A 12462-nucleotide genomic window follows, 5' to 3' on the forward strand; every position below is an offset into this window, starting at 1 on the left:
AAGTACACAGTGAGACACTGTCTAAGTAAATACATACATATGTACACATACATACATACATACATACATACATACATACATACTGGTACTGTCATGAACTAGTAAAAAATAGCAATGTGTTTTTAATACGTGCATACTTTTTGAACTTCACTCTAAGGCACTTTAATGTGGAAATACAATGAAATATTTCCAAAAGTTAGATGATTAAAGTATATTGTAGTGTATATGATAGGTAGCCCATAATATGAAATTATTGCTAACATACATACATGGAACCTTTGAAAATATGAAATTATGTAAGAGCTATGAATATAATTTCAAATGACACTTATTCTTTGGAATGCTATGAAAATGGGATAGCTTTAGTTTTAAAATAAATGTAATCTAGTCACTGCAGTTCTAAATGCTGAAAGGCCTGAACCCTGGGGTGGATGTGGGGTCGGAGCACAGACTCATTGTCCTCTGACATGGACACTCATGGTCTCTCTCCTCCCTCTCTGTGTCTCTCTCTGTCTCTGTGTCTCTATCACACACACAAAGTAAATGAAATATAATTTAATTTTTTAGGTATCGGTGAGGAATTGAAGGCAGTGTGGAAAACAGAACCTGCCTCAGTCCTCTGTAAGGACAGCCAAATAACATTTCCTATGAGGGAAAAATCCCATATAACATGCATCCTGCTACTTAGCCTTTGTGCAGATTTCTTCTCTCCTGTATGAGGAATATTAAAAACCACATTTAAATATAAATGTACTCATCTGTTTTAAGAAGATGCACTGAAATTTAGTTCAGATGATCTACACGTGGTTTTTATTTAAAATTTAAAGCATTTTAAAGTGTGAGTAGAGTATGATTATTTATCAGAGCCAATTATTTTGTACATTGCAGGGGTGTCTGGTGAGTTCATGTTGAGCTGCCTGATTCTTATAAATAAGCATAATTTCAAATTTGACTGAAGAATTTGACTTTCAAAATTAATTATTAATTTGATAATGATAAAAACATGTTCCTACTTATAGTCAAGTTATGAAAGTTGTTTTTAAAGGGGCTTCAAACATATATTCAACTTGATGTACATAGTGAATTCCAGGATAGCCAGGCTTATAGAGAAAAACCCTGTCTTAAGAAAAAGAAAGGAAAAAAACTACATCTAACTTTGCTATTTTTTATCTCTTATGTAAGTAATATAACAAAAGTCTTACTTTAAATTTTGTATGCCATTGAGCTGTTGAGTAATGTATTTTTAATGTTCCCTTCTTAAAAGAGGCTTATTTATGAAAGTTAGGTAATTCACATGGCATTCAAAATGTAAGAATCATAAATGTAATTCATAGCTATACTGTGAACAGCTGAATATACCTGTATGAATCTATAAAATCCTGCTTTGAAGTATGCAAGCTGACTAAAATACAATAGAACTTGTTCTATACATCCATGACAAAGCAGTAAGTGCCACCCGCAGCGTAAGGACCTAGTCCGGTGTGAGGATTCTGTGCCATGTCAGGAGAGTGAGGTGCTCAACCCTCTACTGTTCAGAATTCAGTGGGACAGTTCCAGCATTTCTTCAGTCTTCGTAATTAACTCTAAGTGAAAGTGTAGAGAGGTTGGTGGAAACTCTGTTCTCATGAACCCCAGCAGTGAACAGGTTCTTCAGTACTTCTGAGTGTTCTAAAGTGCTCAGTTTTTCAGGGGTTCTAGCCATATGATGAAATGGGGCTTCTGTTTAGCCTGAGATCCATACTAGGAACTGTTGGGTTAGTTTTTAACTTTATAAATCTCTAAATTTCCACTGTGCACTGATCCGCAGTGCAGGCAGGCTAGGAATCTTCTGGTAGCCTGTTAACAAGACATATACTTTTCACAGTTCACACATGTTCAGCCTTCACGATCTTTTCCTCACCTTGGAGCTGATGAGGACAGTCTTCACAGTTACTCCTGGAGCTAGGTGTCTTCGTGACTAATCTCTGTGACTCACTGAGAGGTGACCCTGGGACCAGTGCTGGCCTCTTAGGACTTAGCTGGAAGGAACTTGGTGTGTGTTCTTTATGGGCCCTCAGTCTGGCTGATGAAGCTGTGGATAAACAACTCTCCCCAGAGGGCTAGGGCAAGGAGAACAGACAACCGTCTGCTTCTTCCTGCGTTTAAACCATTATCAATTTAGGTTTCTGTATTTTATCCCTACCAGTTCTCTCTCATGGTACGAATTTAACATTCCTTAATAGGTTAGACTGTGATAGTCCTTAGGTTTAAAAGCTTTTAAAGGATGATACACAATTTATATAAAAATTAATATTCTGTTGTTAATTATATTTTGGTTTTGTCTCTATCTTTTACTAGCTCTTTTGTGTTGACTTCTATAATTTTCATCGTACAGATTTTCTCTGTGTGTATTCATTTTTGCTAAAGGCTTGTATCTTGGAAGAAGTTCCTGTTAACAAGTTGTAGACCATGATTTTATGTCATTCTCATAGATCTGCTTTATAAACATTTCAATTAAAGGTATTCATGTTTTATTCATTTTTTTTTGTTAAATCTTACTGAATAATTTGAATGTCCCATCTAATATTTTGATCTTTGCTTGTAAAAGGACATCCAGAAAGCAATCTCACAGCTTTTCTAGGGTAGGGGACTCTTTGTTTTTCACAGAAGTGGTCATTTAGGAAAATTCTATTTACTGACAATTATTTCATTTTATTGAGCATTTCAAAATGAGGATACCTACAATATTTAAGCTATGCTGTAAGATAGGAATATAGTGTTTCGTGTTGCTAAGTGCCCAGTGTCTAATGCGGTTTGTTCTATAGCAGATATTTAAAGAGACACGGCTCATTTTTTATAGATTACACCATTACTCTCTTCTGTGCCGACTTTTTCCTGCCTGAACCTTATGTCACTCACTGTCACTCACCATCACTGTCTCCCCTTCTTGGCTTGCTTCCTGGCCAATGGCCCAGAGCTGCCCTGTCCTCCATGGGGGGAGTTCCTAGGGTTTTGTCACCACTACTGTAACCCTGCTTCATGTGGAGGGTCCCCATACACACGGCAGAGCAGGAGAAATGGACTCTGCATGGATGTGAATGAAGATGCTTGCGTGTGTATCCTGACAAGATTACCAGAAGAAGATTCTCCGTGAAACTTCAGTTACAGGCAAACAGTAAATAACCTCTTACCGTAGGTATTTTAAGAATGGTACACCTATTGCATGGACTTTTTATTTTCCTGAGATGGCAGCCTGAATGAAAGAGAGGAGACATGCCTAAAATTGCACTAGTCGGTCTGTTCTCCATTTGTTTTCTCCAGATGGAATGTTTTAAAATGCAATTCAGCAGACCCTCCTGGTAATAGCTTATAAAGCCAAGCAATTAACTCTACCTGTCCCAAAGCCCGGTTTAGCAACATCTACTTTCTTCCTTTCCCATTCCCAGGAATAACAGTCCCAAGTAAAGTGACGACTGCAGGGTGTTTGTGGAGGGCCCAGGACACAGACAAGCACAAGTGGAGTCTCTGGCGAACGCAGTATGAAACTGCATGATCTATGCAGTCGTAGGCTTAAGACCTTGCAAGCTCAAAACTCCAAATTGTGTTGAGAGTTTCGATGACAGATCCATACTAAAGAAGGGGACAGCAATAGATATTAAGTTAGCATTGCAGTTCTCAGACACTGGACATTATCTGTTCTGCAGGCGAGAATACTCAGTCTGGCTTTCACTGAACATACTGTATTGTTTAGTCTGTTCATAAGAGTTCATACTTCAACTTAAAAGATGGTGAGATTTATTACGAGCTGGATTGTGTCTTTTAAAGCTTGTATTGTGAAGTCCTAACCCCCAGCCACCTCAAAAAGCGACTTTTATTTGGAGACTGGCCTTTAATGAGGTCACCGGGGTAAGATCAAATGGGCGGGATTTAATTTATTTAGCTGAGATCCTTTGGAGTAGAAAACAGACATGGACAGAAGGACAACCACGAGAAGGAAAGGAAAGAGAACAGCAAGCCAAGAAAAAAAAATCTAAACAAAGCCTTGGTCTTAATTTTCCGGCCTCCCAGGATTGTTAGAAGAGTCTTTGTTTTTAACCTACCTGGTCCATATCATTTGTTAGCAAACTTCAATAACAAATATGAGAACTATGTAATCAAAACAGCCGAAGTTATTCCTACAACTTGAATAGATGACATCATTGGAATAAGGTTGTCTAGAGAATCCTACTTTACAATAAAGACCTGTATCTAAGGGCCTTCACTGTACCCCCTGCCACATAAGCCCAGTACAGTAATTCCAAATGCAAGGGGACATTTCCACTTCCTAGGGATACTTCTGTAAAGCTAAAGAGTTGATTTGGTGGAAGCAGGTCTTTTGTTTGTTTTGTTTTTGCAAATTCATTTCTTCCACAACTACGTACTTCATTGGATGTCTACATAAGAACAGTTCCCCTGGCTTCTATTTGCAGTCTGAATTACTCCTGGTACACTTTTGATTTGAGCAGGGGTAGCTGTTCTACTAGTTTTTTCTGTCCCATTTAATATGTGTGAATTTTCATGAGCGGTTCTGTCAGAGGTGATTAGTTTGTAGGCTGGCAAACCTAAGTCAATATGAAAGACTGTTTAAAGCACATGAGTAAATTAAATTCCAGCCTTCTTCTGCTAGAAATGTTCCCAAAAGCTAACCCATTCTATTAATAATATTTAATATGATGCTATAAAAGTTCTCTAAAACAAACTACTTTGTCTCAGCAGGTAATAACCTTTGTTTGAACATTTAGGACGAGCAGCATTTGTTTAGAGAAAAGTAAATGCATATGTAACTTAAAATACTTACAAAATGTTCCTCATGATAATGAATAAGTGCAGTTTTGCTAACTTGCTAATGAGGTGAAAAACAAAACTGGAATAATTGCATTAACATTGTATTTGTTTATTTAAGTCTATGTGTTTAACTTCCTTTATTACTTCTAAATGTACAAATTACTTTTAGACTGATATATTAAAACTTTGGTTTACATCTACAAGTGCTTCTAAGAAGCACTAATTCATACCTTGATGTTCCATCCTACGGGATGGCCAATGTATTGAATCGTTGAAACATCCTTATTCTCTAGGTAGACCTTATTTCTCATGTTCCTCTACTATCGATTGGTCTTTTGTTGATGTAATCGAACATCTCAACAGTCGTTAGTCCTTTCAGCTGTGTCCACCTGCATTATCATAAACAAGGATCAATGAATAATAATTGATATTAAATCCACACATGTAAACAGTCGAAGCTCTTAAAAACTTAAACCTCGGCACACTTCTAGGGAGAAAATTCAATAAAGCAAATAATGGTCACCAAGGCATTTGGCGAATAGAAATAAATAGCTCAAGCCAATTGTTCCTTAGTTTTTCTTCTGAGATGGCTAACATTGGTAAAACCATTCCAAAACAATAATAAAGAAAAAAAAAAAAAAAACTACACCCCAAGCTTCTCAGTTTTTAGATGTACTCTTGTTAAAATGGGCATTCTGATTCAGTGTTTCTACCAGGACGTCCAGAATTCTGCATTCCTGACAAGCCTCTATGTAATGGCTATGCAGTTAGGAAGTCCACGGAAAGCATGTTTGAGTAGCAAGGATCTAGAATGTCTAATCTGAATAATTTACAGAATGCCTTAATTTTACCTTAAGTCAAAATCTAATCCTTGAAATTTTAATGAGCACCTATTGAGTACCTACTATGCTGATATTGACTAGAAGGAGCAAGAGTCTGGTCTTTAGCAAAGCTGTGTCAGCATCACTTAGGAACTCACTATAAAGGCAAACCAAAGCCACATGAGGTGTTCACACCATGTCTACATCGACAACATTTCACAGGTTGGGGGACACATAGACACACCCTTACTCAGCAAGTGAGGAAGTTAGTGGTTATGTACAAATCTCATTTAACTGCCCCAGGCTTAGTAGCAGCATAACATGGCTGGGCTGCTTCATTAATGACGATCACTAACTATACAGTGAGCACTACCACCCTCCCCCCGAAACAGACAAACAGAACAAAAAGGAAGCATTCAAAACAACAGAAGAAATACAGATTTCCTGGCAGAGATCAGGCCAGGCTGTTTTCACAGTTAGCCTTCTGAAGATGGTGGGATGAAATTCGTACTCTATCCAGAATTCACAAGGAGACTGAGTGTAAGTGTTTGAGAACTTCCATCCCTATTGCCTCTCAGCCTACTAATGAATAAAACATATGCCATCCAGCTATTCAACAAATGGTGTTGGTTCAACTGGCACTCAGCATGCAAAAGAATGAAAACAGACCCTTTCTTATCTCCTTCTACAAAGCTCAAGTGCAAGTGGATCAAAGATCTCCACATTAAACCAGATACACTGAAGCTATTAGATGAGAAAGTAGGGAAAACCTTAGAACACATAGGCACAGGAGAAAATTTCCTGAACAGAGCACCAATGGCTCAAGCTCTAAGGTCAAAGATTAACAAATGGGACTTAATGAGATTGCAAAGTTTCTGTAAGACTAAAGACATTGTCAAGAAAACAAAACGGCAGCCAGCAGAATGGGAAAAAATCTTTACCAACTCCACATCAGATAAAGGCCTAATATCCAAGGTATACAAAGAACTCAAAAAGCTAGACACCAGAGAATCAAACAACCCTATTAGAAAATGGGGTACAGAGCTAAACAAAACGTTTTCAGTTGAGGAATATCGAATGGCTGAGAAACATCTGAGGAAGTGCTCGACATCCTTAGCCATCAGGGAAATGCAAATCAAAACAACCCTGAGATTCTACCTCACACCAGTCAGATTGGCCAAGATCCAAAACTCAGATGACAACAGATGCTGGCGAGGTTGCAGAGAAAGAGGAACACTTCACTGTTGGTGGGGTTGTAAACTAATACAACCACTCTGGAAATCAGTCTGGTGATACCTCAGAAAATTGGATATAGTACTACCTGAAGACCCAGCTATTCCACTTCTGGGCATATACCCCAGAGACACTTTAATACACAACAAAGATATATGCACCACAATGTTCATAGCAGTTCTATTTATAATAGCCAGAAGCTGGAAAGAACCCAGATGTCCTTCAGTAGATGAATGGATACAAAAATTGTGGTACATTTACACAATGGAATACTACTCAGCCACCAGAAACAATGACTTAACCAAATTCTTAAGAAAATGGCTGCATCTAGAGAATATCATCCTGAGTGAGATAACCCAGTCACAAAAGAACAGACATAATATGTAGTCACTGATAGTGGGATGCTAACCCCAGAGGCTTGCACTCCCCCAGAAACAACTCACAGACTGTTTGAAGTCCAAGAAAAAAAGGAAAAAAAAAAAAAAAAAAAAAAAAAAAAGTCATGCTCAGTCCTTACCCACCAAGAACACATTGACAAATTTCGGGTTGCACCCTGTATTACATGTACTGTTTGCTCATTGTAAAAAAAAAAAAAAAAAAAAAAATCTTTGCACACCAAGAAAACTTTGACTATTTCCAGGTTGCATCTTGTTTTGCGTGTACTTTATGCTCGTTGTGGCTGGTGGGATCTTGATCACACTATCAAACCTTAAAAAAAAAAAAAAACAAGTACTGACAAAAATGTATTGTATACTTTTATGCAAAAAATGCTTAAAATCTGTACATTTATCTTTGTTTCTTAAAATAAAGTTGTTAAAAAAATATATGCCATCGTAGAAAAGCAATTACAAAGCAGGAGTGTTGATTTGCCAAGTAGGAGAACCCATCCCGTGAAGAATGTCAGTGTTCTTCTACTCTGGTTGCAGAATGTGAACTTTCCATTCCAGGCCATACTCCTAGCCAGACACCCAGTCAGTCACTCTACTGCTGGAAAAGATTTTCAAATGTCTGTGCGACGTCTTGTTTGTCTAACTGTCCAGGTAAGTAAGCCACAAAAGTACAAAAGATTTTTTTTTTAAACCTGGGAAATTAAGCTACCCTGACTGGTTCCATCTCTGGAGAAAGGTAAAATGCTCTGCTTTCAACATTATACTAACCACATCTGTCAGAATGCATCGCACCTCCAGCTCTTACTCCTCCGCCCCACACAGGTTCTTATTAAGCAAGGGCCATCGCTACAAGACTAAAACACTGGGTGCTTAAAGTGATCTCAGTCACAGGTCTCCTTTGTCTCTGCAGCTGCACACCCACTGACCCATTGGTGAGGTTTGGCTTTCCCAGCTTCCGTAGGCCCCGCCCCTAGCAACGCTCGGGCTTGTGTTAGCAACTGGAGAGCGCTGGGTGCCTTGGTCCTTCTGTGGCCGGAACAGCAGTTGAATGTCCGCTATGTTGCTGTGGAGGGGGTCACGGCCAGTCTTTCGGGGTCTTTCTCCACCCTAGCTCTGGTTGTGCAGCGTGTTTTCTGCCAGGGCTTGTGGGTCCCGTGGCTCCGGACGCACCTAGGACAACAAGCTCGCACCCCGAACCATGTCCACCGCGGAGGCCTCTGCCACGGTGGCTGAAGCTGCCGAGGCAGGCGCCAGGACCAAGACCGGCAGTCCCCGCACAATCCCGGTGTTTGGGGTGGCGATCCCTGATGGGGAGATGCAGGTTGGTGCAGCAGGAGCGGGGAAGGACGTGGGGCTCCGGGGCAACCGGGTGGAATGAGGACCAGAGTGAGACTTGGGAGCCTGTGGGATGGAGATAACTGTAGCAGAGCTGTAGTCCCTGGAGGCCTTGTGGCTAGCGAGGGGGCTGGATGTCGTCAACCAATCTGTCTGGGGACTCTAGCTGCGTGTTTCTCACCAAGAGGAAAACTGATCTTTTAAGTGTGGCTACGAAAGGAAGTGGCATTGATTTGATAACTAGATCACTGGGGTGGGTTTTTGTCTGTAGACCCGTTAGAAAGTGGCGTTCCCTGGGTTTATTTCCTGTTCAACTGCCTGCTACTGAAGCTTGTATTCACTGTAGTGCAGATGACGTTAGAGAGCTGGACACAATTTTCTTAGTTGTGTTTATATTTGTTTTGGGGGTTGCTATATATATGTAATATATAATATATAATATATATATGTAAATGTAAAGATTATAAAAGTTGGGTTGAGGAACCTCTCTGTCTTGCCCCCACACTAATGGTTTGGGGGCCACTATGGGAATTCCTGTTGAGGCATCACAACTCCCAAGCTGCGTCAGGAACCCTGTCTCCTGCGTCCACATCCTGGAGCCTTGGAGAGTTACTTGGGAGTAGTCAGTTGGTTGGGACTGCTTCTGTGGGAATTGGGTTGAGCTCTCTGAGGGCACTCACACATTTGCGCACCAGCCCCCAGAGCAACAGAACTTTTACATAAAGAGGGGATGTCAGGGGAATTTACCTAATCAGGTTTGCGGAGGTATTCCTGAACAAGATTGGAGAAGTGTAAGCGATTACAGCTTTTCATTCTCCGGGCTCCAAGGAAGCTCAGCACTGCCACTATACTGAGGAGTAGGTGAGTTTGGCTCTCAGTTTTCTTAGGGAAAAGATTACATGACACAGATGAGCGGGTTTAAAGAGACACGTTCAATGCACGGTCATTGCAAAAGGAAAAAAAAAAGTCCGCGGCATAGGAAGTAACATAGGTTTATGTGTCTTGTGTTCTTGTCTCTCCTTCTATGACTATTCACATTTTTAGAAAGTACTGAGAAAATAAAAAGGCAATTTCTTCCTAAAGAAATGGAATGAAAAATAATTCAGAGTTAGAAAAAAATCTCAGTGACATCTCATTCCTCTTGGATTTTTATTTATTTATTTATTTATTTATTTATTTATTTATTTAGCAGTTGCTTTTACAAATAAGTGTCTTTAAATCCACCAGAAATTAACTGTAGCCATTTATTTCGTTCCTTTACTCACTGTGGGGCCTGGTGTTCTTAGTGATACTTAAGATGATATAAGCTTTAGCCCCCTGTTCATGTCAGCAGAGAAAGACCTTTGAAGGATGCTTAATCTCTCCAGTCCACTCAAAGCATTCCACTTTTGCATGTACTGAAGAGACAGCCAGCCTACCCCACCAGCTATGAAATCAAAGTAACGTGGTGATATACTGGAGATTCTTACAGGGCTGATGTCCATTGCGTTCAGCTTAGTGAAGCCTGGAGACGGCTCTGTGGACAGGGATGCTAGACAGCCTGGCTTCCAAATCACAGAATCCACCCGCAAGTTCAAAGGAGATGACGGACTCCTCACTATGTTCTCTCAACCCCACCTCCCTATACGAAATGAATATAAACATAAACACTGTTTAGAAGCGTCTGTTGTAAAAACAGTGTATAGCTTAAACAAAATGCACATGGAAAGAGCAGATGGCACCCCAGACACTGAGATCCTCAGTTTTGCCATCATTCTCTATTCAGGCAATAAGCACTTGGGATATGGATTTGTCACTAAAATTCATGGATTATCTGAAATTTTTTTTTTATTTTTGTTAGTATTCTTATTTATTTATTTATTTTGAACAACTTTATTTTAAAAAACAAAGATAAATGAACAAATTTTAAGCATTTTTGCATAAAAGTATACGAATACATTTTTGTCAGTGTTTGGCTTTTTTTTTTTCCCCTATGGTTTGATAGTCTGCATTAAGGTCTTACTAGTTAAAATGAGCATAAAGTACATGTAAAACAGGATGTAATCCGGAATTAGTCAAAGTTTTCTTGGTGTGTAAGGATTGAGCATAATAGTTTTTTCTTTTCTTTTCTTTTCTTTTTTTTCTTGAACTTCACGCAGTCTGTGGGTTGTTTCTGGGGTGTTCAGAGCTTTCTGGGGTTAGTATCCCATTATCAGTGACTGCATATTATGTCTGTTCTTTTGTGACTGGGTTATCTCACTCAGGATGATATTCTCTAGATGCAACCATTTTCTTAAGAATTTCGTTAAGTCATTGTTTCTGATAGCTGAGTAGTATTCCATTGTGTAAATGTACCACAGATTTCCTGCTAGAAAGATGCTATTTTTCTACCCAAGCTTCTAAGGGTTATTTTACTATAGACCTAAATTTGAAGCATTTGAGTCACCCTAACATGAATATTTTGAATGTTGTTACCTAGGGGTAGAAAAAATACACAGATTGTTTTGTACTTATTTGTGTGTGTGTGTGTGTGTGTGTGTGTGTGTGTGTGTCTGTGTGTCTGTGTGTCTATGTGTCTGTGTGTCTGTGTGTATGTGTTTGGGGCATTGGAGGGGTATGCAGCCACGGCACCTGTGTGGAGGTCAGAGGACAGCTATATCCTGCCACCAGGATTGAACTCATGTTATCAATTGGAAGCAAATGAATTAAACCATCTCTTCAACCCCATTTGTACATTTTAAAGTGCATACTTCACATATACAACGAGTAGTGTTTGTCATAATAAAGAAAACAAACGACCAAACAAAACCTTTGTAGGAGGCAAAAATTACTATAAGTACTGTAAGTACTCTCCAAACCGTCGGAATGATATTTCCAGAACGCTAGATCTTCCTAACATTAAAATGGGATTATGGAAAAATGTAGGTTTTTTTCATATGTAAGTTTGAATTTTCCAAATATAAGTCTGAATCCAGTAGTAAACATGGAAAATACTGGTTTAAAGATCTGGAATTTTAATTATGTTATGTCCTTGTTGTGATTTTTCATAGATGTTCTATTTGAGCATTCTAACCTTATTTTTGTAAGAATTTTGACTCTGCCTACAATAATGATTATTAAAGCCTTAAGAAAACTATCATTTTTTAGATTTCCAAACAGTAGAAAATGTAGTGATCAGTTTTTCCTATTTATTCATTTATTCATTTTTGTGTTCACTTAACATCCTTGTTGCAGCCCCTCCTCTAGGTTCCCCCCAGAGCCCCTCTTCCCATCCTTCCTCCCATTCTTCTCTGAGAATGAGAAGCTGTCCCCCTAACATCCCCCACCCCAGGTATCAACCCACTCTGGCACTTGAAATCACTGAGAACTAGGCACATCCTCTTCCACTGAGGCCCCTCAGGGCAACTCTGTCACAGGTACAGGATTCACAGGCAGGCAACAGTCAGGGACATCTCCCCACCCCTGCTTAAGTTGTTGGGGGACCTGCATGAAAACCAAACTGCACATCTGCTACATATGTGCCAGGGGCCGAGGTCCAATCCATAATTAATTTTTATTTATTTTGTTTGATGAAGTTGCTTTCCTTTTCTAAGTTGTGTTCTTCACCTGTGAAAGAGATTTGTAACTGCCTCTCTCCTAAATTATTTTAAGAAAGATTTGTGAATCATTTAGTACCAGGCCCATCACATATATTGTTAAGGATTCATGTGGTTATTTTTGATAGCTCTAATCACGAGCTTTTCTATTTTTGTTCTTAATAAACTCTGATGATGTTTACAGGATAGCTAAACCTTTATTAGGTCTGTTTCAGTGAGGTTGCTTCTCTAGAAATAGTCCCAGGGCTCTTAGCTCTGTTCAATAACATAGGGACATTAGGCACTAAAGGGGAAGTCCTTTTTTCT

At 39.3% G+C, this 12462-nt stretch overlaps 1 protein-coding gene across 1 annotated transcript in view; it reads left to right on the forward strand.

The window, feature by feature from the left end:
* Positions 1–8444: 8444 nt before the first annotated feature.
* The window catches only part of CFAP69 (cilia and flagella associated protein 69), a gene marked incomplete at both ends in the record, with an annotated part of 52983 nt that continues 48965 nt past the window's right edge, over positions 8445–12462 (forward strand). The window contains one exon of the mRNA XM_080936502.1: positions 8445–8567. Within this exon, the coding sequence (XP_080792628.1) occupies positions 8445–8567 (123 nt within the window). The remainder of the gene's footprint in view (positions 8568–12462) is intronic.

Source organism: Micromys minutus (assembly GCF_963924665.1).
Source record: "Micromys minutus genome assembly, chromosome: 23".
NCBI lineage: Eukaryota > Metazoa > Chordata > Mammalia > Rodentia > Muridae > Micromys > Micromys minutus.